Raw genomic sequence first — 26,813 nt, 5'->3', positions numbered from 1 at the left:
AAAAGAGAGAGCCATTTCCTTCTTCTTATTCACCATCAGACTGTTTCCCAGACAAGCACCTGGTTGTTACTGGGCTCCCCGCCTGTTCCGTGCGTCTGTCTACTCTAACTTTAACTTCCTCCGCCAGTCAGAAAGCAGATGTCAGGCGCCTGGAAGCACAAACTTCCACAACTATTTATTTCACATCGTGCAATTATCGCTGCTGCTGACACCATGCGATCAAGCCATCAGGTACCCGCAGAGAGAAATAACATTATTTTACACGCCCGGAATTTAAAATTGGATTCAAGTTTCCACCCTGTAACAGTTTGCCTGCGCTCACTCACTGCTCAGCGGAGATTCTCCAGCCCAGCCCGGCCCGTTGTTCCAGCAGCTGATGATGACGATGATGATGGGAGTCCACATTTTCACAGCTTCACCTCTGAGCGCCACCTTATTATTTCCCTTTACCTCTCATTTTCTGAAGCACGGTCGGGTGCCCGTCTCAGCTGTCGACTCCATTATCTGTCGCTCCCACACGGACGCACTCGCTCGGTTCCCACAACAATGTGCACTCAGGAAATGTCAGGTCAGCCTATTTACATGCCCTTTATTACCCCTGGCTGTGCTGCTTTAAAAAAAAACAAAAAACACACACATGCGGTGTCTGAATAGTGTAGTGTTTACTCTTGATCAGCTGATTTAAACCAGTGGTACAAGTTCAGTGTTTGATCTGCTTGGCGTACTTGCTTAGAACTGCTCTGTGCAGTCCTGACAGGCAATATGTTGATATTTTAAAACACTTGGGACAGCGAACACGGAAGCTGGTTTAGAACTTGTTTTATTGTGAAACCCAATGGAGGGGTCTTGCATCGTTATTTGTAATAAATAAACCCAGGGTCCAGGATGGCGGCCCATTCATTTCAGTGAAGTTGCTCACCCAGTACGTACAACAAAGTTTTTGACTTCCACATTAATGGGCCCATCATGCCTCTCTGTAACTCACATGATCTATTTGGCCAATCAGAACGACTCTGGAGAAGGTCACTTAAAGACATGTCATGATGCAGCCAATCGGAACGAGCTGAGACGCAGCACGTGTGACTAATAGACCATAACTGAAAAATCGACAATAGAAAGATTTATTACGACTCACGTTCCGGTTCACAGTCGTTTTTTTTTTTTTTTTGCTGCAATACCGCGAGTGGCCACTGGGAAAGATTGGCTCGCCGCCATATTGCCAGTCCAATATCCAGTTCTTATAATACTGCTATTATATTATAATACGGGACGTGTCGTCACTCAGCTGGGAAGGACACCAGCACCAAGTGTTACATCACAAAGGGCTTTTGTGCAGAACTGCATGTTTGGGGTTTTTTTTTTCGCATGGCAAGTAAAAATGAGCGATTGTTCTCTGGCTGCACATCACAGTTGAAAGTAGTGAAGCGAGTTTTGCCTCATATTGGACCTTTTAATCAATCTGCTTCTCACGAGGCCCTCTATTGAAATTTCCCACAGCTCATCACCATCCCAGCTGACACACAGCTGAGGAGGAATAAATGTCAACAGCGAGTTGACGTTGAGGACAACCTCAACATCACCGGATGTCGTCCAGGCGGAGGAACCGGGGGGGGCGAGTCCACCTGTAGAAAACAGCAGCGCGCCTCCAGGAACCCGAGGAGCCACTGCTGATTGGTCCGCGCCGCCCCGCTGACTGGCCGCCTCTGATAATCAGCGCGGTGCTGCGCTGTTCCCAGCGTCTCTAAACTGCAGCTTCGATCCCACTGACGGGTGCGAGTGATATTTCTTAGAGACGGAAGCGTCCCGCTCAGGTTGTAATGAGCCGCTTTCATTTTATTGTGTCGCAAACAGCTAAAAAAAACAAACAACAAAAAAACAACCAAACCCATCAAATCATAAAATACACCTTTTAAAAAAAAGCATCAAATTATTGTGGCGTTTTGAAACGGTGTGACGAGGTAAAAAAGCGGACTTAAAAAAAAAACACAGGTTCGGCGAGAGCGGCGCTCACTTGGGGAGCAAAGCAGACGGAAGACAACAGAAAAGAAGCATAAAACAATCGACAAAAAACAAGGACTGTTAAATAAACAAAGGATTCCATTCATTAAAAGGGGATTAGCGGGTTAAAAAAAAAAAAGAAAATCAGTCTCATAAAATACACAGTGAATCTGTTCAACTGGGAAACAAAACAACCTCTTCTTTTAAAATGCTGTTGCGCCGTTTACTTCCTCCACGATAAGCCAGGGGCGACCGTCTTCACGTCTTGGAGGATTTCTCCAGCACCCAGTCAATGACCTGCAGAGGCACAAGCACAAGCGCAGGCAGACCTTCAGCAGGCTGCGGGGGGGCGACCACGACGGAGAGGGAAGTCTCTGCTGCCTACCTGTCTGGCGTTGTTGCCCGCCGCCTTCTTCATCTCCTCGTAGAGACCTCGGGACGTTTTCAGGTCCTGAGGAGAGAAAGAAAGAAAGAAAGAAAGAAAGCGCTCGGTGCCAGAATTCACTCCAGGTTCTGCTCAGTGTGGTTGGTTTGTTTTTTTGGACGCCGACGTCTCGACCGGTGACAAGAGACCGTCTCGTCTCCCCTCATCTCGCCTGTTCCACTTTCTCAGGTAGACTTTTAGACGAGGCGTGGGCAAACTATGGCCCGGGGCCATATGTGGCCTGTTGAAGTTATTTAATTCGGCCCGCTGAACTTGAAGTTATATTAATAATAAGTAAGTCATAAAATAGCTGCGTTTCATCAGTTTTTTCTGAGGAGGGTCACCAAAACACTCCATCCATCTGCTGCTGCTCCGGCCCCTCTATCACATTTTAGAACCCATTGTGGGCCCACCAGTTGTGAAAGTCTGCCCACCCCTGGGTTACACGTCCTGGTGTGGAAGATCCAACAGAGCAGGAGGCTGCAAACAAAGGGCTAAACTGAACTATAAACCAGGTGCAGCTGCGCCACCACAGAGTGGGACGGCAAAGTTCTGAAGCCGTGTATCAATAATAAATATTACTAGTAGAAGCCATTAGTATTACAAGAAGGTTTTCTCACACAAATTATGCATTGCTTGCAGTTAAATTATAGATAATAGCAGTCTGGGATTGGGAGGACGCAGCCGCTGTTTATATTCAAACGGCCAATTACGAGTCGCCGGGGCGTCGGGGAACTGGACTGTTGGCTGGGCAACAACCAGAAACCAAAGGGTGTCTCTGAGAGAGGGAGCGATGAAGGCGCCGATTTGTTGTGGAGGAATCCGGACAAAACGCAGCATGAGGTGGAGAAAACACTGCGGCACGTGCCTGCTGCGTCCCCACACACACAGAGCGGGAGAGGACTGTGTGTGTCTGTGTGTCTGTGTGTGTGTGTGTGTGTGTGGGGGGGGGCAGGACTCACCTTGAGGTAGAACTTGGAGATATCAAACAGCCTCCTGCTGCAGGCCTGGAAGCAGCCGTGCTCGGCACCGATCCCGTGATGTTTCAGTGTTTTAGCCACCACCTCCAGCAGCATCTGACACACACACGCACGCACACGCACACGCACACGCACACGCACACGCACACGCACACACACCAGACTCAAATCAACACCGCGGTCAAAATACTCCTGCTCCGACGCTATGCCGCTTTAGAGAGGCTAATTTTAGCTCATCTCCACCAACAGGGGGAGCAGCAGGGTCACAGCGCGTTCCTGCTCCCCGCCCACTCTGCCAGGCTGCGAGGCCACGAGGCTTCCTCCCTCCTGGCTGGGAACCCTCCGCCCTGCAGACGTTGCCGACGCCGGCGCGTGGTGACAGATGAACGTATTTGGGCATTGGCGGCGCCGGGCGACGCTTCCCTGAAATAAACTCCTCCGCCTTTAATCTCATCAGAGAAATCATCGCTGCCGTTCAGCCCGTCTGTCTGTCTGTCTGACTGTCTCAGGAGGAGTGGCAGGCTTTTACTGTGTGTCCTAAGTGAAGCTCTCTATGGTTATTGGTGAAGAGGAGCAACTGTTGTGCAGCTCACTGGGGTCGGGACCATGAGCTGGTTTACACAGTGATGATCACACCTGGAACATCAAGGACGCCAAGCAGACTGAGACACTCTAAGACTGTGTGTGTGTGTGTGTGTGTGTGTGTGTGTGTGTGTTATGTGTCTCAGTCACTGATGACAGAAACATAAAAGATGAGAGTGGGTAAAAGTGTGTGTGCGTGTGCGTGTGCGTGTGTGCAGGCGGGAGGTGATATGATAATGGCGCAGTGTTTAAAAAGGGCTCCCACTATGACATTATTATTATTCAGCCCACACATTCGACCATCACACACACACACACACACACACACACACAAAGCATAATGTGTCTATTCCGGCGAGGCTAATGCACAGCCGCGCCTCTGACGGCGAGTTAGCAGCAGAGGAAGAGGAGGAGGAGGAGGAGGAGGAGGAGGAGGAGGAGGTGAAGGAGAGAGGAAGAAAGGAGGGGAACATCGCGGGGACGACGTCTAATGGGATCCTCACAATCGCTGCAATTTTGCATTGGCAGAATGTCGCGCTTGTGTTGTGCTGTGTTGTGTTGAGTTGTTTTCTCTGTCCGACAAGGCCGTCTGTGGAAACACCTGCTCACCAAGCAAGGCTTTGATTTATTTCCAGCCATTTCAAAGTAATGGATATGTCAGGTATGGAAACAAAAGAGGCAGTGATTGCGGGGTTTGTGATTATTGCAGAAAATACTGTTATGAAAAGTAGACACACACACACAGGCAGGCAGACAAGGACACTCACTCTGTTGTGCTTCTGCGATCGCGACTCTTTGGCCGCCTTCTCCTCGGCGGGGCCACTGCCTGCGTCCTGCTGCTGAGGCTTCGGGTTGCCGGCGGTTGCCAGGTCTGGAGGGTTCCAGTTGGAGACAGAGAAGGAGGATGAGCGTCGGTGTCGACGCAGCAAAGCACCACAGAAGCGGAGGTGGCGCAGTCGTCGCACACTGTGTGTTCACCATTGACCAGCTATGAGGTCGGGTTGGAGTGAAGGTTGGACTTCCTGGTTGTAGAATACGGCCACGCCCAATCAGGTATGAATGAGTGCTTCATAATGACTCATGAGGAGCTGATCTGATCTACTTTGCCTGCTATTTACTAGCGAGTAAATGGTAAACGCTAATCTGAAGCGTTACTGCGTCTTCTTTTATCGTCAATTTTAGGGATTTGTTGCAGAATTGGAACCAAATGGAGTTTTTTTTTTTTGCATTATAAAAGCAGTTTAAAGGAGGATATTCAGAAATCCTGAGGATTTGTGATGACAGGACTGGACGGCTTAATTGGGAAAATCTCTTTCAGTGGCATGATGAGACATTTTAGTGATTTTTTTTTTTTTTTGCTTGAATAATGAGTGCACTGACACAGATTCTTATGATATACAGCATAATAGAAATTTGCTATGAGAACGGACACCCAGTCACTCTGTGCTGCTGCTGCTGCTGCCAGCCCCCCCCCCCCCCTTCCACCTCCTCCACCCACCCTGATGGTGGGTCATTAAGGCGCCTCATTAGGTCCGACTGCAACAGGAGAACATGAGAGAGGCGAGTCCAGCCTCCCGCTGCAGGGTCCAGGCCCGACAGTGCGCAGCAGCTGCAATCATTCTGTGGATTAGCTCCGCATCCATTCATCTAATGCCGCTTTCCAATTAGCAGGAGTGGCCTAATGAAATGTATGGAATATGTCAATTATAATGTCATTATTTCATTGATCGGCCCGCCTCCCCAGAGAAAACACTGTCTGATTGTTGCCGTGTGTACCTATAGATTGTGTACACCGGGGATGGGACTACACGAGCTGACTACACACAACTGCCTCCAGTCAGTAAGGTGGTTCTAGCAGTGGTGTTAAACTCAAACGCACAGTGGGACCAAAAGGTCAAACTTGGACAAAGTTGCAGTCCAACATTGAAATTTATTTTTTTTAAAAAAGAACAGTGAACCTTTTTATATGGACCCAAAACAAGGTAATTGGCCGATTAGACATCAGGTGATAAGTGGTAGGAGATGAAACAGCTGTTTCTAAATAGGCGACTCTGTTCAATCCCTTCAATGCATCGACTCGGTTTGCCTGCTCACCTGCCGAGGGCTGCTTGGCAGCTGGAGCGGCAGCAGCTGGAGCTGCAGCAGCTGGAGCGGAGCAGGTGGAGGTGGAGTTGGAGGTGGAGGTGGAGGTGGAGCGCGACCTTGTGCACTGCGTCCGCAGGGAGCGGCCGGCCCGCTGGGGCCCAGAGCTGCTGCTGCTCTGGGAGCAGAGGGAGTCGCTGCTCTCCGACTTGGCCAGCCTGGTTCGTCACAGACAACAGACAACACACACACACACACACACACACACACACACACACACACACACACACACACACACACACACACACACACACACACACACACACACACACACACACACACACAAAGACACAAAGACACAAAGACTGCATCAACATTGTGTGATGTCACCAGACTGTAAGTTCAGAAACACCATTCAGAGTGATGTGACTTTACTCTCAGATGACTGACTGACTGACTGACTGGCTGACTGGCTGATTGGTCGACTGACTAACTAACTAACTAACTAACTGACTGACTGGCTGACTGGGTGATTGACTGACTGGCTGATTGGTCGACTGACTAACTAACTAACTAACTAACTGACTGACTGACTGACTGACTGATTGATTGGTCGACTGACTAACTAACTAACTGACTGACTGACTGGTTGACTGACTGACTGCCTGCCTGATTTCTAAAAAGCGACAAACTCAAACAATTATTCAACCCGTGAGAAATAAAGTGTGGAATACATTCATGTGGGTCACATGAGTGGGTGAGAGGGAGCTGGAGATGCTGCTCCTGCTGAGCGCCGTTCATCCAACCAATCAGGTGGCTGCTGGTTTCCGTGGTGACGCTGACGCTCCGCCTCTGAAAAATCTCTCTCCTTGTAAAAAGAAATTCTCTGGAGGCGGTTATGAGATTTCAGCCGCTGGGCTGAGGGGGCGGAGCCTACCTCTTGTGGGCGGGGCCTCCCGCAGCCTCCTTGTCCCACGAGCGGCGCTTCAGCCGCGCCACGTCGGCGTTGTGCAGCAGCAGCAGCGTCTCTCCGTCGGGGACGCTGCCCGGCTCCGAGGCCACGGCGGGGGAGGGGGCGGGGCTGAGGGCAAAGGTCAGGGCGCCGGGCTCCCTGGAGCAGGTGGTCTGGGTCTCGCAGCGCAGCAGGCGCGACTGCAGCCTGGCCAGGGCCTGGTCCCGGTCCAGCGAGCGCTGCTGGTCCAGACAGAACCTTGGATTCCATTGAGAGGAGAAGAAGAAGAAGAAACTCATTGGATGACAAGGAGATGGAGGGTGTCGCCAGTCAGTCAGCAGGTGTGATGGTCTCTCACTACGTCACTCACTCCAGGCCGTGGTAGCGGGAGGACGAGGCTTTCCTGAAGCACATCCTGCTGAGCCTCCCAGGAGAGACATCACCTGACAACTGCAACACACCGACACTGACGGAGGGAGGGAGGGATGTAGGAAGGAATGGATGGATGGATGGATGAGGGATGAAAAGATGGAGGGAGGGATGTAGGAAGGAATGGATGGATGATGGAGAGAGGGAAGGGTGGAGGAAGAAATGATGGGTAGGTGGATGGTGGGAGGGAGGAATGGATGGAGGGATGGAAGGAGGGAGGAATGGATGGAAGGATGGAGGGACAAATGGATGGAAGGATGGAGGGAGGAATGGAGACATGGATGGATGGATGGAAGAAGGGATAGAAGGATAGATAATAGGATGAAAGGATGGATGGAGTGATGAGGGGGGACAGAAGAAGGGATTGAGGGAGGGAGGGATGGAGAGATGATGGAGGGAGTGAGGAAGAGAGGGAGGGATGGATGGACGGAGTGAAGGAAGGAAGGATGAAGGGGGGGGTGTGGATAGAGGGAGGGATGGGATGAGGGGCAGGGGTTAAAAAACAGAGGAGACAGAAAAAAACGGTTGTCAAATGAAATGAATGAGTGCGTTAACAGCTTCCAGTCTGGACCTAAAGCACTATTAACCATCTCTCACTGGTACTGCCTTGGTTTTGTTTGACGTGTCTCTCTCTCACCTCATTAACGCTCATTAAGGAACCACCAGCGGCAACAGGCACACTACTGTGCGAATCTCTGCAGCTGAGGAGTGAGTGAGTGAGTGAGACAACTCACCCTCTGCTGACAGCCAGCGGCTGCAGCTCCCCGGCCGGCTGGCCCTCGGACGTGAAGTGTTTGAGGAGCTCCCTGGCGTCCAGCAGAGCGGGCGACGCCTTCTGCTGACTGTCTTTAGGACCCAGGAGGTTGTCGCTGGAGCCGGGGCCCAGCAGACCAAATCTTAAGAGCGAAGGGGGGGAGAAAAAGAAGTGAAATAAAAGACGGCGAAGCGAGAGAACACGGCAGCTGTCAGACGGATCGGATCAAAGTTGTGAGGCACCTCCTCTTCTGCCGTCTCCTCTGCAGCTTCTCCACGTTGAGCAGGACGCTGCTCTCAGGCCAGTCAGACTGGAGCTGGCAGACAGCCGCACAACCTGCAACACACACACACACACACACACACACACACACACACACACACACACACACACACACACACACACACACACACACACACACACACACACACACACACACACACCTCACTCCTTAGTCCAGGCATGGGCAAACTACGGCCCGTGGGCCAAATGTGGCCCGTTAAGATCTTTAATCCGGCCCACCGAACTTGAAGGAATTATATTAATAGCTAGTAAGTTGAAACATAGCTGCATTTCATCCATCATTTCAGTGTTTTAAGAGCCATTTCAATAAAGAGCTAAATACACCGGGGCTTCAAAGAAATATTATGTTGAAACTTTTGCCATGGAAACAATTGTTTCGCATTTACGCAACACCGGACGTGAAGTACGGAGGAGGAGACAGAATTTTTTTTTTACAAGAATCAAAGAGAAAAATATAGCAGCCATTCTTGACAGCAACTTAAAAAACAAACGTAAACAAACGTAATTCTCGCCGGAAGAGATTTTACGAGAATTACGGCTTACGCGCTTCACGCCATTCAATGGAAACACCTGCAAATCGCAATTGCGCTTTGTCGAAATTTTTTGAAATGTCACTTTTATTTTGCGAAAAACTATAATGGAAACGAAGCTACTGTGGCTCCTCCAGTCAAAAAGTTTGCGCACCCCTGCTGCAGTTCTACTAACTTCACTCATGTTGATCTTCCCGCCAACGTCCCGTACTTCCGTGTTTTCAAAATGTGCTGAAAACTTTATCTTTTTTTTTCTTTTTCTTTTTTTTAAATTGAAGCCCTATAAATTAAACCCTTGATGCTTGAAGCCGTTTGAGAAACAGAACAGAGAGAATCAAACGCAGAGGGAACATAAACACACGGGGAGCCAAGGTGGCAGTCGGCACTTGGAATGATTTCCTGTTGCCTGACGGAGGAGATACAAGTAATTACATTGTGCACGAGGAGTTGAGAGCTAAGCTGCGCGGTGGCGGCGGCGGCGGCAGCGGCGGCGAGGTGGAAACTGTGCTGCATGAGGAAACTGAAGCTTTTCCGTTTAATAGTCCACAAAGTCTTTCACACCTTGAGGCGGCGAGAAAAAATATAAATCCTTCTGCATTGTGAGGAAGGTTTAATGCCATCATTGGCAATTCATCCTCGGAGCACAAGGCAGAGGTGGACTGTGTGTGTGTGTGTGTGTGTGTGTGTGTGTGTGTGTGTGTGTGTGTGTGTGTGTGTGTGTGTGTGTGTGTTGGTAGGGGGAGGGAAAATGTGAGGGGTTGCAGATCTGCAACCCCTCACATTTTCACTCAACCCATTATTACTTTTTACAAGTCTCACAACTTGTTAGGGTCATTTGATTGGTCCATCGTTCATGGCAGCAGAATGGAATGTAGCTCAGTGAGGAAAAGGAGCACGCGCGCTGTCCGGAAGGTACAAACAGATGGCGTCTGACCAAGACGGGAAGCGTTCGCACGCTGAACCTCAACGCGAGACAATTTAATGTGGGCAATCTGAGTCAAACAGCTTTAATGCTGCTGAATCCTCCCCGTTTGGCCCATAGCTCAGTTTCTAATATCAAGCTCCGCCCTCGTGCGGCACATTTAGCCCTGGCTGCAGGCTTGCACTGAAACTACCCCGCCTCCCCCCAAAAAAAATATATATATATTTGCCTATTTTTATCGCGACATCATCCAATAAAAACTACTGCAAGCGGGTCCTGATGCTGCTGTGTGACAAATCCCAAACATGTTGGAACACACAAGCAGTTTGCTACGAGGCTGCAAACTGTTCACTGTGCGTCCCGGTCTTGGAAGGAGCTTCAGAGCAGCGTTTTTTTCAACTGGTGGGTTGAGAGACACTTTGGGGCTGCGGAGCTGTTTTGATTTCGATAATTTTCCCTGTTTAAAATATATTTATTTATATATATTTATAAAGAAAATGTCAGGCATTTATGTTGAAGGGCACGCAATTCAGATCAATAATTTCTATAATTTCTATAATTTATTGACTAGACATGACAGAAAGTGGGCTGGGTTTTTTTTTTTTTTTTTTGTGGAATACACTATCAGTCAAAAGTTTGGACACATTATCTAATGCTTGCTAATGCTGTTTTTTTCTTTATCTTTCGTACTTTCTACATTGTAGATACATAGTGAAGACATCAAAAACATGAGAAAGATATATGTAATTACACAGAAAAGAGAAACACGTTCAATAACTCTAGATATGCTTTTTATGAAAGGTGGCTGTTTTGAAGAATTTAAAAATATAAGACGTGTTTGAGTTATTTTACACTTTTATTGATTCCTACATAATTCCATGTGTGTTCACACATAGTTTTGATGCCTTCAGTGACAAACTGCAATGTCAATAGTCATGAGAATGAAAGAAAAGACATTAAATTCATAGGGTGTGTCCAAACTTTTGACTGGTAGTGTGAATTTGGGTCCCAACTTCATGATGAGGACAAAAATGCTGGTCCTGAGATGCTTCAGACAGCTGGAGCGTCTTCTCACTCAGAGTCCAGTTCAGGAGGTCCAGTGGAATCAAACTGCTAGTGCTGCTACTGGATGGTCTCAGTCTTACCTGAACCGCCTGAAGCCGCCTCCTCCGGCTGCTCGGTCAGGCAGGAGGCGACCGACGGCAGAGTGGAGTCAATCATCTCCAGATACTGCTTCCTGGCCACGTTTAGAATGGCCTTCAGCTCATGGACGGGGACGGAGCCTGACGCTTCTTCTCTTTCTCCTGCACGCACATGTACACACACACACACACACACACACACACACACACACACACACACACACACACACACACACACACACACACACACACACACACACACACACACGGTCAAGTCTGGGCACCCGGCGGCTGACGAGGCTCATTGGTTTTTCATGAGCCGCCTCTCGCGCGGAGAAAATATCTCCCATTTGAGATTGAAAAGAAGAAGACAAAAAAAAAATTGCCACGAGAAAATTTTCTTGCATGAATTCCCTTCTTATTTTTCGGCGTTTTCTGCGACTGTTCTGTTGGAGCCCAGAACAGTCACATCCCCCTAAAAAAAAATCAAGGAATCAAACGACTGTTCACCCTTCAAAGCCTTCGTTTCGTGACGAAAGCTTTGATCCTATCCGAGCCTCATCCTGACTGATGCGTGACACGATGATTACCCGCGGTTACGACAGACAGCTGGAATGAACGGACGGTCGCTGAACCTTCGTTTCCATCAGCAAAATGAGATATTAGATATTAGAAATTGCTGAATGTTACGAGCGCGCAAACTGAGAGCGAGTGGGGGATAATTTCATTCTGTGGCTCACACCTTCCTCCTACGCAGACGCACAGCAGCCTTGAAGACAAAGGCGCCCTTCTGGTTTACGATATTGTTGAAAAAAAAAAAAAAAAAACACAACTACAACGCTTCAAAGTTTTGCTGTTTGAAAGGAAACAACACAACGCCTCTGCCAACTTTAATGTCCTGTCGAGACAAAGCATGAATCTCGTTAAGGCCTGAAGTTCCTTTCAAAGAGCCACTGGATGAATGTGGCTTCACACGGTCAAACCACCGTCTCGCGAAATACATTACTTAGGTACGATTGTGAGTATTCTTCTTCAATAACAGACGTGTAGGGATGAAGAAAACATCTACAAAATTTGTGTGTCTGTTACGGAAGGAAAACACAAACAATTGTAAATACAGGCAAATCATTTTGGCAATTCTTGTAGAAATCACCTCAAATCTTCACCAAACGTACAGAAACAGATCAAGATTTTATATTGAATGTTTTATTTTTGTTCTGTTCTCAGGTTGAGCCATGCCGCTCACTAGGAACAGAGAGGTCACTTTGCGTCTTGGAATATGTTCGCACACGGTCACCCAGTTGTGACTGAGCTAGACTTGGTAGTTTTCAAGATAACTGCTTTTAAAATGATGTCAATTTTTTTTGGGACACCCTGTATGAAATGAAGACACAGTGAGTCCCATTCAGTTGTATTACTTACGGAGGTATTGTTGGAGTACTAGTGTTTGGACCTGGCTCAACTTCCTCTCCCTCTTCAGCAGTTCATCTCCTTGGAGGCAGCGCAGAGGGTCCAGAATGCGTCTCGCTGCCCCTCCTGGTCAAACAGTGGAAGTGTTAGACGTCGAGGATTAAACTCCAGCTGCATTTGCAAGTCTTCAATTCGCAGGCAGGCTCCATCACAGTCTTCAATTCGCAGGCAGGCTCCATCACATTTTATGATGTCTTAAGCACCGCACTCTAACCTCATTCTGAAAATGGTTCTAAATATCAAAATAACTAAAAATAAAAACCTGTCAAGGTGATACCAAGGGCAACTTTTCAGAGTCGCTGCCGACTTTTCACAGGAATTTTCGCAAACGTCTCCGGAGGAGTCGCATCAAAAGGGTAACAACAGCAGAATCCCGGGAGACACAACAGCACAGCGGGTCTCCTGAACATCCCATAACGTCGGAGAACAGTGAAGGACCCCTAGCAGGAAGGTGAGTTTCGGGGTCGGGAACTAAAGGAAACATCAGCCACACACACAAAGTCTGTCCAGCTTCTCTGGCAGCAGCAAAGAAACGTGTTTGCTCGCTTATCAATATACCAGCCGACTGAATTGCCACGAATTAAATTTGGTCATAAATAAAACAGTTATATCTTCTTTAAGAGAATTATGGCGTGACTCAGAGGTTGGTTTTGTGCTTAGTCTTTGGTCCTGTTCATTAACCTTTCATTTAATATGGGGCCAGTTCAATTACAAGAATGAGTTTGGTAAATAGCTTTTGTTGTGTTGTTTAAAAAAAAAGAAAAAAGGGGGTCCCTGAAATTCTGAACAGAAGGACACTTATCATTGAGCCATTGCATCATCTGTTATTATCCCTTTTTTCTGGATATTGGCAATGAGGTGAAGGTAGCGCAAAGAGAAACAGACAGCTGGGCCTTTTCCTGATGTACGGTGAGTGCACGGTAAAAAAAAAAAAGACAAACCCCACAACTCCTGTCAATAAAAGCAGATAAGTCTGCGCCTTAATCAAGCCGAGAAGCTCCTGGAAGGAAAACAGAACATTTGAAGGGCTTCTACTGACAGAAAACAAATCACTGGTAGACACTCCCAAACCTCTAAATGTAGATAAACGAGTGCACTTCAAATCTGATTACGACGCAGCAACTTCTAAACCTGCCAAGTGAGGGGGTGTAGGGGGGACAGAGCAGAGATATTTTGGGAGGTAAAAACGTATGCAGGGGAAAGTCTGAGAAGAAAGCTGCAGAAGAACGGACTCGCGTACTAATCAACATGGTCGAAAGCATCAATCAGTCCGGAAAAAAAAAAGAGGAAAATAAATCCAGGAAGAGTTCCGCCTGGCAACTGAAACTACTTTCAGTTCCACCAGCCGACTGATTTTTTTATTTTTTATTTTTTTTAGGTACACTAAAGCCAATAGTAAATTATTTATGAGATAAATGGTTCATTGCTAATTGGGACGTGCTGCGCGAAAGAGTTTTTTTTTTTTTTTTCTGGGGGCGTTCAAACCCCCTGCAGCATAGTTATTAAGTTGAGTAAACATTTTCTAAAATCTTTCAAACAGACTATCAGATGATGATGATCTCAGCTTGAGCCAACGCAGCACCGGAATACTGACGCCGCAAACGCACACACACACACACCAATAAATATAATAAATAAATAACATGCGCACCCTGCTGAGAACAAAATAATGTACCTGAAGCTGGTGCCTTCACTCTTAGTAAATTGGAGACGGTTGCCATGGTAGCGGCTCCATTGATTTGCCCGTCTGCGTGCAGCAACCTGACCCTGCACGCTCCACCGGCAGCATCCTGAGAGCCCTGGACCAACAGGAAGTAGTGAGCGTTCTCCCCCTTCACCTCCACGTCAGGCACTGCAGGAGACGGACAGAGGGGAGGCTTAACGTCAGTCCAGCATTTACTCGTGGAATTAAATATGGATTTCTATCTTTGCACTTGTAAAAGTGTGTTTATTTCGTCCGTACATTTGCATTTGAAATACTGTCGGTTGGAAATGTTACGCAGGTACATTTGTCCATTTTCCACCATATCAAAATACCAGAACAAAATTTAAAAAAAAACAATATGATTGGAGTGCGTGTGTGTCGCCAAACTGTTTCAGCGCCACTTCTGAGTCCACCTCCCAACAGAGGGTTTCTAATACCTGTATCAGTGCAGCCCTTGTTAGCAATTTAGTTCCCACCAGAAGGTGATTTGGCCGCGGCACAGTCGCCCGTGTAGCGACTGCAGCGATGAATGCGAGACACGCGCGGGGGACAACAAACGGCCGTACCAGGCAGGGAGCGCTGCCTCCGGGCGATGGACTCTCTCCAGCGCTGGGAGCTGAGCTGGCCCGCTGCAGGCTGGGCCACGGCGGTGACGCTGCAAGACAGGCTGAACACGGCTGCGGTCTGGGCGGGAGAAACGCAGGGACGAGATTAAAAAAGAGAGGAATTGTCGAGATTGCAGCGGGGGAGATGGTAAATTAGCAGCTCTGCTAACCGATGCATATTAAGTACAATTGTTTATTAGTATGCTTGCCCCTTTCAAATAAACATTAAAAATAAATAAGACACACAGGAGACAAGATGAAAGACAGAGACACTCGTTGACTTGATAATAAAGTGACCTGGTGGGGGCGCCACCTGAAATGCAATACCTCTCCACGCAGTGACCTCAACTGGTCCAGCAGGAGTTTGGCTTTCACAGACTCCCCAGTCAGGCCTCTGTTAGTTGGTTGTGAAGGAACAACACACACACACACACACACACACACACACACACACACACACACACACACACGGCAACAAGGCTTTCGAAAGTGAGGATACAGTTCAAATTCATTGTCAGACAGCAGGAAGCCGGGCAGGTCGGTCAGACTGACCAGCTGCACCAACTCCAGGGCCGACGTGTAGTAATGGAAGACCTGTGCAGACGGACAGATGGTGCAGTTAGAGGCTGATAGTGACCATGATGGCGAAAACAACAGGGCCATCACACAAAAACACCTCCATCAAGGAAAGAGACAGAGAGCGGTGAGATCCAGAATTAGAACAGCGAGATGAAATTCCAGCGCCGCTGTTCTCTCCCGACCTTCAGTCAACCCCCGCAACGCAATGAATCCACCCTTCACTTAAATTTTAATGGAAATCAGCCCTTCTTGGCATCACAAAGTGTACTGATGGTTGGGCATAATCACACACTGCTGCACTTCCCAAGTTGTTCATCTAAAAGTACAAATCAATTGAAATCACAAACAGAGGTAAATTTTAAAGACAGTGAATGTGCATTTTCAAGCAGGCCTGACCAACTGACTGATTTATTAAACAACGCACGTGACTTTCAACTGTCACCGTAACTAGGAGAGGGGGAAATGTCTGAAGACACATTTTGTTGCCAGACAGAGGTGCAAGACAAAGATTCTTTTCTCGCCTAACGAAGAGCTGAGGCATTTTTTTCTTCCCCTACAGTTGGGGAGGGTGCACGGCAGCGTTATTTTTAATAAGCACACCTACAGCACCCTGGAGAGAAGAGTTACAAGAACAAGAAGGAACGTAACACAATTCTGGGTATCAGATGTTGTACTTGGAAAACGTGTAAATGTCCAACTTCCAACTGACTTGGCCTTCCACATTTCCCACCTATTTATCACCAAGGTTGTGAAGGGTTTCGAGAAATTATCCGTGAGATGTTAGGCCAGACAATTAGCCAAAAATATTTTAAATAAAAAAAAAAACTTAATGGAGAGGAGTTAACTCTGGGTTTGGCGCGTCGTTTGTACAAGCTGTGTCACACCCGAGCGAGTATGACGTTTTGTTTTTGGCATCGTGAGCAGTTTGACAGTCCTGTTATGTTGTTCAAGGTTTTCTCTGTACGTGATGAAGAAATGGACACCGCAGGGTAGAACTTGAACCCACCCATTTTGTTTTGTTTTTCTTACCCAGAATACGCTGCAAAATGTTTTACAACCACTAATAGTTAATACAACTTTCCATTTCCATTCATTATTGTTCATTTTCCCGTTATTCTGTGAAAAATCCCCACAGATATGTTCCAATTTTGAAAATCCCTGGAATTTGGTACTTTGCTTTTGTCCTATTATCTTTAAAACACTCAAATGCAACTTCGGAACAAGTTTTTTTGTGAGGTGTTACACACTGGCTGTGTGGTTTATACATTCTGTCCCCTGAGCTACTCCCTCACGTGAAGCAGCACGCACACAGGTAAACCCACCGAGTGGCTTCATCACTTCCTTCAAGACTCAACACTGTGCAGAAATGTCGAAATAGTCAGTGTACAGTTTCCATAGCGGTCTGTGTGTGTGTGTGTGGGGGGGGAATGACTCCTTCATTCTCCTCAGTGCTTTGGGTTTTTTCCTCCAACTCAAAACAATCGCCGCCATCTGCTGCTCATACAGAGACGTGATGAGATCAAACAGCCACAGCAAAGCACTCTTAAGTCAACTCTAAACACACACACATACGCGGCGCTCTGCCACGTTAACTGAATAATGAGCACGCAGCAGACACGCGCAGATACGTTGTACGCTGCCAACCTGGCAAAGAGCAGCAGATGATTAAGGACAACACAACCGACGCACTAGACAATGTAAAGCTTACAGTCACTCTGAGTTACTATACGGCACACACCACTTCTTGTCGTCTATATTTAGCCGACACAATGACGTGGAAGGACGATGTTTTAGGATCGAGCCGATTGAACACCGCAGTGTGCGTGCGTGATGTTAAAATTGTAGATTTAAAGTTTCACTCGCAAACTTTCTCTAGTCAATGGCAAATATCAACACAAGACAAATCAACGTAAAACAATCTCAGTAAAAACTGGGAGACGTTTCAAATGGACTCCGCGTGACTTCAACTTTTCCTGTTTTACCAGAAACATTTATTTATTCCGTTCGGCCTGGCGCTTACACAAAGCTGACGTTTTCGCCAGGTGTTCTTCTTCTCCTTCTTCCACCTTCAGGGAGTAAACTTGCGGCGCCACACGAGGCCTGGCATAGGTACTACATCGTTCATCGTTTTCAGTCGTTTCCACTGTATCCGTGTAAATGGGAACATTTTTTGAAAATGGCTTTGTGTAAACGCATTTTCGAAAATTTTTAACAAAATTTGTCTTAAACGGCCCCTTTTAGCTCTAGTTTTAGAGAAAAGACAATAGACAGTAGACGAAGTGGCGCTGCTCCTTCCTCGAGAACAAGCTCATCACGTGCGCAAGGAGTCGACCGTCATTTGGAAGGTGATTGGGGGGTGGGGGGCGTTATTATCCGATTGATCGTCGGCTCCCTCTGTCGCCGCCTCTTTGGTGCGATTAAAGGGCAGGCGGGAAGTGACCCCTTCTGAAGTGATTTCCTTCCAGCCAGCAGAAATCATTAGGAGATGGAGCTCTTTGTGGGGCCCTAGCCCGCAGGTAGGATGAGTGCCGCACTGGAGGTTAAAGGGAAGGTTTGGTGCCCAGTGAAATTTAACTCATTATCCTCTCGGCAGCCTGTCAATCAGAACATCTCCTGAAGGTGGAGGAGTGGCTGAAGTTTCAGGAGTCCTGATTCAGTCACATTTCACTGCTCCTGGTTCCCTCCTCTTGCAAACTGCCAGAGCGGGAACAGGGGCTGCGTTGCGGAACTCCGGCAGGCTGTTTGCTCTAGCGGGCAACTTCTGGCAGGTCGGAGATGAGAAAAACACAGGAAATAATGAGGTGAAGAGCGACGGCAAGCAGCTGTCGGGACGAGCCGAGCCGTCGCTCTGACTGCCGGGGCTGTTTTGCGACGGTTCAATAAGATGCAGCTCTGGCTCCAGACACGCAGAACTTCTGAACCGCTGCCTGCATATGAAATGATGTCAGGGATGGGAGCTGCTCTCGTGTGACTCGCTGTTTACCCGACTTGAAAACATCCCACCCATCAGCGGTGTTCACAGTCCTCTGACGGCTTTTCCAGCAGTTTTTCAGTCGGATGATTGCTGCCGCCGCTTGTTTGTTGTCATTTTCCAGACGCCAGTCAAGCCCAGGGCAAATCAATAAGGCGCTGAAAAATGGAGCACTTTTATCAATCGACCCAACTAGATCTGGCCTTGTTACGGAGCGACACGACATGGAAGCTGAAGAAAAACTATAACCTTAAAAACAAGAAATAAGTATTAATAAATAAAAAAAAGGACGACGCATTACAATGGAGAGAATAAATTAATGTGCTGCTTTTTTTTTCTTTTTTTTTTTTTTTTACAAACACCTGTGCCACTGTTTGTGTGCTCAGCCGTGCACAGCTTGTTAGTTGTCATTAAAGTTGTTTTTATAAAGGACATCAGCATCAGTAAAGGGCAAAAACTTCACAACAATCCCTCCCTCTTCTTGCTAACGCAACTCTTTGAGACTCAGCGTGTGAGATTTAGTGCCATCTAATGGGAAGAAAGTGTATTGCACGAGGCCGATGTTCCCCTACCCTACCCTTAGAACAGTTCTCATCTATATACTGTAAGAATACATATAGAGCAATAAGGGCCTTGCTCCTAGTTAGCTGCCATCCTGTGCCAATATTTTCTACGGAAGCCCACCTGGCAGTGGCCCCGAACACCAAACGCTTTGTCAGGCGGGCTTCCATAACAATTTCACACACACTGGACCTTGAAAGCAGCCTCGTGACCATTCAGCCACGGCGCAGCAATTCACTGGCAGACGCTGGTTCCCAATGTCAGCTGGCACCACGACCAACCAATCAAACGCGTCCGCCGTGGCGCCGCGACAACGTGTCAACCCTGCAGGAGCTGCCACAGAATATGTAGATGTTGAATATTGAGAATATCCAATGGCTGAATAGCAAGTGTCCCACTGGTGACTGTCGTGGTGGATTGAAGCGACATGTCGCTTAAGAGCCGAACAAAGCGGCAAAGCAGAGGCTGACAAAGAGAACTTCCCTCCGAGGCCATTTCAGGCAATTGTGTCCAATTATGTGGCCGTCACTGACACTTGGCCAATCACAACGCAGCGCCGCGCTGAGGGTTTTAATTTGGGAAAAGTGCAGTAAGTGGCAGCTCAGTCAGGACTCACCTCAGACAGGCGTCCCTGGTCGGTGGAGGAGGGAGCGGCGGCGGCGGCCTGCAGGAAGCTGGAGTGGAGTGGGAGCGGCCGGCGGAGGGAGAAGCCATCGAAACGCAGCTCGGACACAAACTGACACAAGCACACAAACAAACAAAGAGGAGAGAAAAGGTCACGAGGCTGCAGACACATTCAGACTTTTGATGGGAGTTTAAAACAGTCTTGCTCTGTCTTGTTGTTGCAGTTTTGCAGGTAAAAAAAAAAGAAAAACAAAAGCCTCCCAAAGTCCCACCGCATCGCGCGTTGGCCTCCAATGTACAACGGCTTGTACAGCTGTGTAAGCTGAATAAAAACAGCAGTGGTGGATCGCAGAAACCACCACTCCTCCCCCTCCGCCGCCTTTGGGAATACCTCTTTGTTCCAGCGCTCTCCAGCTCAAAGGCTTCTACTGAGTGAAGCTGCAGCCCACTCGCTTCTGAGAGTAGTAACTTAGAAAAGGTCACTTTATTGAAGGAGAGCCGCACGCCTTCCTTCCGCAGCGCGCTCACATGTGCAGGCGTAAAGGAGATGGGGGGGGGGTGGCCTGTGGTGCCAGAGAGCAGACCGGGTTGACCGAGAGGAAGAGACCATCTGTGACCTTCAGGCAACTCCGAGATTTACTTTGTCATATATATATATATTTTTTATGTATTCTCTTTTCATTTCCAGAACTGGTGGAACTCTTAAACGGGCCAGTGTGTAACATTTAAAGGGATTTATTGGAATATGCTAAGGGAGAAAAAACATTTTCAAAAAGATTGCAAAAAAAAAAAAAAAAATAGCCTTTACCACATTAAGTTCAAAAAAACAACAAATTCTGAACAATTTTATGGTAACTGTGCACCAGAGAAGCTTAAACTAAAGTTTGCTTGTCTGTTTCATTTAAGAACGTACAATGTGTTTCAATAGATTTACTATTTTAGAAATGTTTGTGCTTGAGTTGTTGGGAGGGATGTTAACAATATTAATTATTGATTCATTGTCGATTGATAATTTAATCGATTAAATTAAATAGTTAATATCATTATAACAGTGTAGTGGCAGGAAAGAGCAATTCACCTGTAGACTCTGTGATGTCATAATATACCTACCCTTTTTTTTTTTAAAGTTGAAATTAAAGTCAGAGGACAAATGTTGAGGGTGTTTTTACTGTTCTCTAATGTAAAAATGGGTCACATTCATTGGTCCCTCAACATTATTTAAGGGTTAAATAATGTGTTCCTTGCACAGGAAGAAAAAAAAAAATCGGCGCACATCAATTAATCGTTAATCGATCGATTTAAATTTAAAATTAAAATTAATTAATCAATAATTCGTATCCCAAGTTCTTGGCAATAAAGTTATATTGGCTCTTCAACATTTTGAAAGGTGCGATCGTATCATTAAAAAATGATTTCTGATTTTTGATAAACCTATTATATTAAGAAATCTGACAGTGGCCACGCTGAGTAGGGCTGCGTGAAGCGAAGGCAACTCAAGAAAAACAAGTGGAAACTTACACACCAGTGTATTTTCCCCCTCAAGGACATCAATATGCAGCTACAATAGCTTCTCTGAGAAGACTTTCCACAAAGTCTTGGTGCCCAGCAGCAGGGATTTGTTCTCACTCAGCCTCAAGAGCATTATTCACTCCATACCCAGCGTGCACGGCGGAATTCGAGGATTTAGTGCCAAAGTCCAGCGGTACTTAAGTACACTCTCAAGTACAAGAGGAGATAACAAAGGTCAAGCCCTGGAAGATAGCTGCGGGGCTAATGAGAGCATTTCCATAAAGATGGCAGCGATCAAAAATCGAGAGCGTAGCGTTGTTGCTGCGCAGCGGGAAGACGGAACAGGACGGACTGGCAAAAACAGAGTCATTGAAGTGTCATTAATATTCCCATGCAGAGGCAACGCTAAGCCAGAGCTTTGCCAAACTCGTCGACCGACGATGATTTCTTTTTTTTTTGTTGCACAGATTAGCAGGACAAAAATAATAATAATAATAGTAATAAAAAAAAATAATAAGCCTTAGGGCAAACCATCTCTGTGTTTTAATGTGACAGCACCCAAAAACCTACCTGCAGCTTTGCATCACAATTACAACATCATATGAAGATTAAAATATCTCAGTTCCATCTAAATCCGCTTTCCAGGTCCCATATTTCCCCACAATCAGATGGGCTTTTTCTCTTAAGGCTTGAGTCAAGAAAAATGAACGTGACTAATCTGTCTCCTTATAGCCTCCATTACAAAACCCTGCTTTTACCTTCCTGCAAAAAACCCACTCTTTGTTGGACACTTCCACATGACTATGAGTTCTTCTCCGTGGGTGGAACAAATCCTTGATTGGGGGTCGTTAGGAGAGACATGAGTGCCCTTCGTGACATCACAAATGTCCAGAAAGATTCCTACTAGAAATGTGTCTTTCGGCACGTGCTTCCAGCAACAGAAGTAAAAACCATTTCCAGTTTCTGCTGAGTTAATTGACAGGCTGGAGTCAAAATGGGATTTGCATAATATGGGGCCTATTTAAAATGTAACACAGCACCTAAAAAAACCATGGAGCTTGCAGCAATACAGCGCCGACACCGCCCTGACAAAGATGAAGTGCCGGAGGGGCGTCCTCCACGTGCGCTGCTGCTGCCAAAGCCCAGTCGGAAATAGATAGCCGCGCACCGCATGGCGGAGGAGGTGGCATCAGGCCAGGCAGGGAGGTCCGGCCCTTTCCCATGACCCCCTGCTGACCTCCAGCGGTGACACACGCTCAGCTCGGAGGCAGACTGCTGCCCACTGAGTCGCTGCATTTCCGGGTAAATGTGTGAAAGACACCCTCGTGCACAGACTGAACAAAGCCTGGTGGTGGTCCGGGGTCCAGTTGTGCCAGTCACCGGGACCAGATTAAACCAGTCTGATTTTATGCTAAAATGAGCGTCTGAGGATTCGTTCCTGCGAGGAAGTCAGAACAAATTAAAAAGGCCAAAATCTTCTCTGCGTTTTTTTTTTTTTTTTTTTTTTCCTGATGGGAAGCTGAGCAATTAAAAAGAAAAAAGAAAAAGAGCCGGGTAACAAAAGAAGGCGTCAGCACCAGTCCTTTTTGGCTGGAAATCAAACTGGAGCTGGAAACTTCAAGTGCCACTCAACTCAACCTCACCCCGAGGCATGAATCAGGTTTTGGAACTGTGCCCCCAGAACACAAGGTCCTTGAAAAAAAACTTGCACGCTGCTGTGCGTGTGGTCTCACAGGGGCCAGTTACCAGCGTGCAGAAGCTCCACGGTGCGCCGCGCTCATCACACACACACACACGCACACACACACACAAAAGAGCCCTGGGCTAGAAACAAACCGGTGAAGTTCAAGAGAACGCGGATTTTTCTTATGTTCTCCGCAGTATTTTTCGAGGGGGGGGGTTGCACAACGCACAAAAGTACAAAAGAAACGGCAGCTCAGTGGATAAAAGAAGTTCATCCTCTCGACTGTCATCCTGCAGACACCTTCTCCTTCATCAGCCGCAGCCCATCAAAGGCAGAAAGGGATTCATTCAAATGTGTGACAGACAAACGTCTCACTCTCTTTGGCACACAAATCAGCTCTCCCGCGTAGGAAGGCCTCCTCACACATCACTGGTAACACTGGGCTTGTTTATGCAGCCGAGGCGCCTTAATAATTCAAAGTCAAAAATAAACAACATTTAATCTTTCTCCTGGTAATGAGCCAGACTGGTGGTCCTCCCCCCCAGAGCCCTGCGACGCCGACACCGTCCTGCCTTTGTGAGTAACCATTATATTGTGTTATCAAGCAAAACGAATCAACTCTGGATAAAATTGTCACTTAGGAATCGATATTCTGTACAGCCACTCACAAGGGACAGAAGCGCAGCACTTTGTGCGAGACAAAGGTAAACTGTGAGTTTTGCCACGACATACAAAGGTTCCTACCTTCTTCTCTCTGATGACCAGCGCTCCCCTCCACACTTCTTCATGGTCCACGCAGCCTTGCAGGCCGGCCGCTTCAGCCACGCTGGCGTTCAAGTAGGACGCCACTTTCTGCCACCTGTGCAACAACGTCCAAAGCTCAGTGACCAAGACACGGAGACTCTTCCAATCCATCTACAGTCAGGAAGAGGCATCTTGATGTCTGGTAGGTGCACTGTTGAGCCAGTCAATATGGCAATAATGCAAGATACATGACAGCTTCTGTCCACACTTTCAGACTGCAAGAGAACAGCTGCTGGTTTGCACTCTTGTAACTCCACCTAGTGGCCAATACTGAGCAGTGTGAATGCATGTTTTTGTGTGTGTATGTGTGTGTGTGTGTGTGTGTGTACATATTATAAATAATATATATATTATATATATAAATAATATATTTATATATATATACATATATGTGTATACATATATATGTGAAAAAAAATGTTCACATACTTGTTAAGAGCATCTTAACTGATTTTCATGAACTCATGGTGGTCGCAGAGCATTCAAGATAATTATTTCATAAAACTGGTTATGATGTAGAAATGAGTCAGCGACCCCGAACTTTTGAACGGTACATTAATGATCAACATCTCCATCAGTGGGTTCAACGTTGCGGCTGTACAATTCCAAATTCCAACCGTAACAAAAACATAATTTTCATTTCTCAACCACATTATCCAATTTTGCGCATTGCCATTTCATACTCATGAAATCAAGATAAAGACAAACTCTTCTTTCTGTTCAGCTCACCCAGCGGGGTTCTGTGTGACGACGTTGATCTTCGCAGAATGCCAGCAGGACATGTGTTTGAGGGCTCCAAGCAAAAGCAGCAAGTCTTTGACAGGAGGCGGCTCCTCCACGGAGCCCAACAGCAGCACATCCAACAAGGCTTTACCTGGAGGGAGAGGTGGGGGAATAGTGGGGGGTTCACCATCACTTTTTTGACATGACTTCCCTTCAGGACACCACAGAAGGTCAGTTAAAGTCGTTTGCTTTTCCAGTGACACCATTTCTTTCTTTTTCAAGGTTCCTCGTGGTGACTCTGATAATCAAGATTTGTCAAAGTTAAGTTCGGAAGCCAGGAGCGACTCCACCTCCGCAGCACAGGGCTGCTAACAATGGAGACGGATTGTTCCAGAGCCCCTGCTGAGGAGCTCTGCAACAAAAGTGAAATATCGCCTCAGGTGGTAGACTTGTGAAGAAACAGGTACTTATAAAGCATCCGCGGCTTCCCGGTGGTGAGTGAATATTTATGAAGAGCAGTAGGCCACCATTTCTTCCTGTGGGCTGCTGCAGGCAGATTGTCAAAAACTAATTGCGTGAAATTGGATCGTATTCTTGTCACATGGCTGAGGATCTTAGCTTTCAGAAGTTGGAATTCCTCATTAACTTTGACAACAACAAAGCTGTCACTTGAGACCAAGCCTTGAGATGTAAAACACACCTCTCACTCCATTAAAGTTTTCCGGGCTCTTGCTGTTTGTTTCATTAAAGCGGACAAGAGCCGAGCTGCTCAGGCTGTAACAAATTTTCGGGCTGGAAAATAATCTAATTATAAAGTCACCTTTATGAATTTGTAACATTACCTGGGGGTGGAAGCTTGTCTGACAGTAAGTGCAGTCCCTCCGTAGCCTCCTCCAGGAGTCTGCTCAGAAGATATTAGATATTGGAATTAGATAAATTTAGATAAGAGCACAGAAGCTTGTCAAGATGCAGTAGCATTTTGCTACTTGCAGCAAAAATTTTAAAAAAAATAAAAACATTTGAAATGATATCATACAAAACATACTATATACATTTCATTACATAAACTGACAAGTGCAAGACAATAAGATATTTTTCTATCAGAAATTCAACATATTGTGACTTCAAAAGAACATATCAGGCCAATGGAGCTTTTGAAAAGAATGTTATTCGTCACTCACTCTGCCTGCGACGGTTGCTCTGTATTTTGATCAGCAGCAGCCTCCTGATTACTCAGAGAGCTGAGACACAACTCCAAAGTGTTTGGCTGCTGCTGCTCCTCCTCGTTGTCATGGTTCAGAATTTTGGTCCTGAGCTCTTCCCAGTCCACGCTGCAAAACTAGAGAGTGGGCAAAACATCTCTTGTATCAAAGACTGCTGCAACATCCTACACAATGTCTGTGCTGTCTCCACTTTTGAAGTTGAGGTTTTACACTTTTCCGCGTCTACAGTGAACTGTTACTTTCTTCAAAGGCCTTTTAGAGAATAATTTGGGTACAGCTCAATGACATAATAGATGGATTATAACCTGGGACTGTCCTTGGCATGCCTGGAGAGCAAAGTACCACCGCTGGGCTGCTGGGCTTCCGTTCAGAGAACAAGCTGAAGAAATGACGACATGGTGGAACAGAGACGTAGTGAGAGGGGCGGCAGTGGGAAAGCCTCGCAGTGTAAAAACACGTCTTTGTTTTTATCCCCTACCAGGAAAAGGAGACGACCCTTTTGTCGATTCTTGCGACGAGATGTCGAGAAGTCTGTCGTATATGTACTTGACTGGCTCCAGACCTGTAGGTGATGTTTACCGAGCTGTCAGCGTCGCAACAAACAAACCACACATCTCATTTCCATTTCTATCGCAGCGCCTCCCGGTGTTAGCATGGAGCTGAAGCCCAGGTTCAGAGAGAACACACATTTTAATAAGCGACATTTTAATAACATAACAGTTATTAACGTGGCATGAACCTTGTGTGAACAACAAGGTTTTTTTATTTGTCTCGTGCGTTTGTTTTAAATTAATAGTGAGCTTCAGCTGTTCGGCGGCGTGAATGTTAGCGAGAACGAAAAATAGCAGCCAAGTTTACAAGGAGCAAACTTACAATCTTTCGACTGGCCGTCATCACGTTGGCAAAACGACAGAACCAACACGTATCGGTCCATGTCATGGAAAAGTTCGTCAAAGTGACCGGTGCGTTTGTTTAAGGGGTTAAAATGAAATCACAACTTAGGTGTACTCCTTCGAGCGCTGTCAAATTTCCCACCAGATCCTTCTAGTACTTCTTCTTCTTCGATTTGCACAAGATTGTCGGTCGGCAACAGCGCACAATGTCTACTACCGCCACCTATGTGACAGCGACCGAACTACTGCTTTGTCGCTGCATAATAAATAAAATACAGAAAGAATACATTTCTGACTTTAAAAAAAAAAGAAAGTTATCTTAATATTTAAAGTCGACTAAAATAGAAGAATAGATTAATAACTT

The 26,813-nt window shown here is 46.7% G+C and overlaps 1 protein-coding gene across 1 annotated transcript; it reads right to left on the bottom strand.

Annotated features, from left to right (window-relative positions):
• Nucleotides 1-1,812: 1,812 nt before the first annotated feature.
• mtbp (MDM2 binding protein) lies at nucleotides 1,813-26,647 on the bottom strand. The gene is made up of 23 exons (XM_076041147.1): nucleotides 26,430-26,647; nucleotides 26,035-26,118; nucleotides 25,862-25,935; nucleotides 25,515-25,672; nucleotides 25,176-25,234; nucleotides 24,340-24,484; nucleotides 23,551-23,665; nucleotides 19,606-19,725; nucleotides 15,378-15,472; nucleotides 15,206-15,272; nucleotides 14,840-14,957; nucleotides 14,244-14,420; nucleotides 12,521-12,634; nucleotides 11,102-11,260; nucleotides 8,444-8,537; nucleotides 8,182-8,343; nucleotides 7,389-7,484; nucleotides 7,004-7,276; nucleotides 6,079-6,284; nucleotides 4,752-4,855; nucleotides 3,385-3,498; nucleotides 2,384-2,449; nucleotides 1,813-2,295 (listed from the first exon to the last, which is right to left on the bottom strand). Exons 1-23 carry the CDS (start codon nucleotides 26,488-26,490, stop codon nucleotides 2,257-2,259), a joined length of 2,700 nt encoding a protein of 899 aa, XP_075897262.1. The 5' UTR covers nucleotides 26,491-26,647; the 3' UTR covers nucleotides 1,813-2,256.
• Nucleotides 26,648-26,813: the final 166 nt, after the last annotated feature.

The sequence above is a fragment of the Nelusetta ayraudi genome, unplaced genomic scaffold (assembly GCF_046127955.1).
Source record: "Nelusetta ayraudi isolate G7.1 ecotype Tasmania unplaced genomic scaffold, CSIRO-AGI_Nayr_v1 ptg000063l, whole genome shotgun sequence".
NCBI classification, from domain to species: domain Eukaryota; kingdom Metazoa; phylum Chordata; class Actinopteri; order Tetraodontiformes; family Monacanthidae; genus Nelusetta; species Nelusetta ayraudi.
This window is presented reverse-complemented; position numbering and strand designations above follow the sequence as displayed.

Excerpts from the sequence above, each read along its gene's own strand:
- mtbp (XM_076041147.1), bottom strand. The coding sequence starts at position 26,490 with ATGGACCGATACGTGTTGGTTCTGTCGTTTTGCCAACGTGATGACGGC. Across the intron at positions 8,538-11,101 it reads GGCGGCTTCAGGCGGTTCAG|GTTGTGCGGCTGTCTGCCAG; the intron begins GTAAGACTGAGA and ends TGTGTGTTGCAG. Across the intron at positions 7,277-7,388 it reads TCCCGCTACCACGGCCTGGA|GTTCTGTCTGGACCAGCAGC; the intron begins GTGAGTGACGTA and ends ATGGAATCCAAG.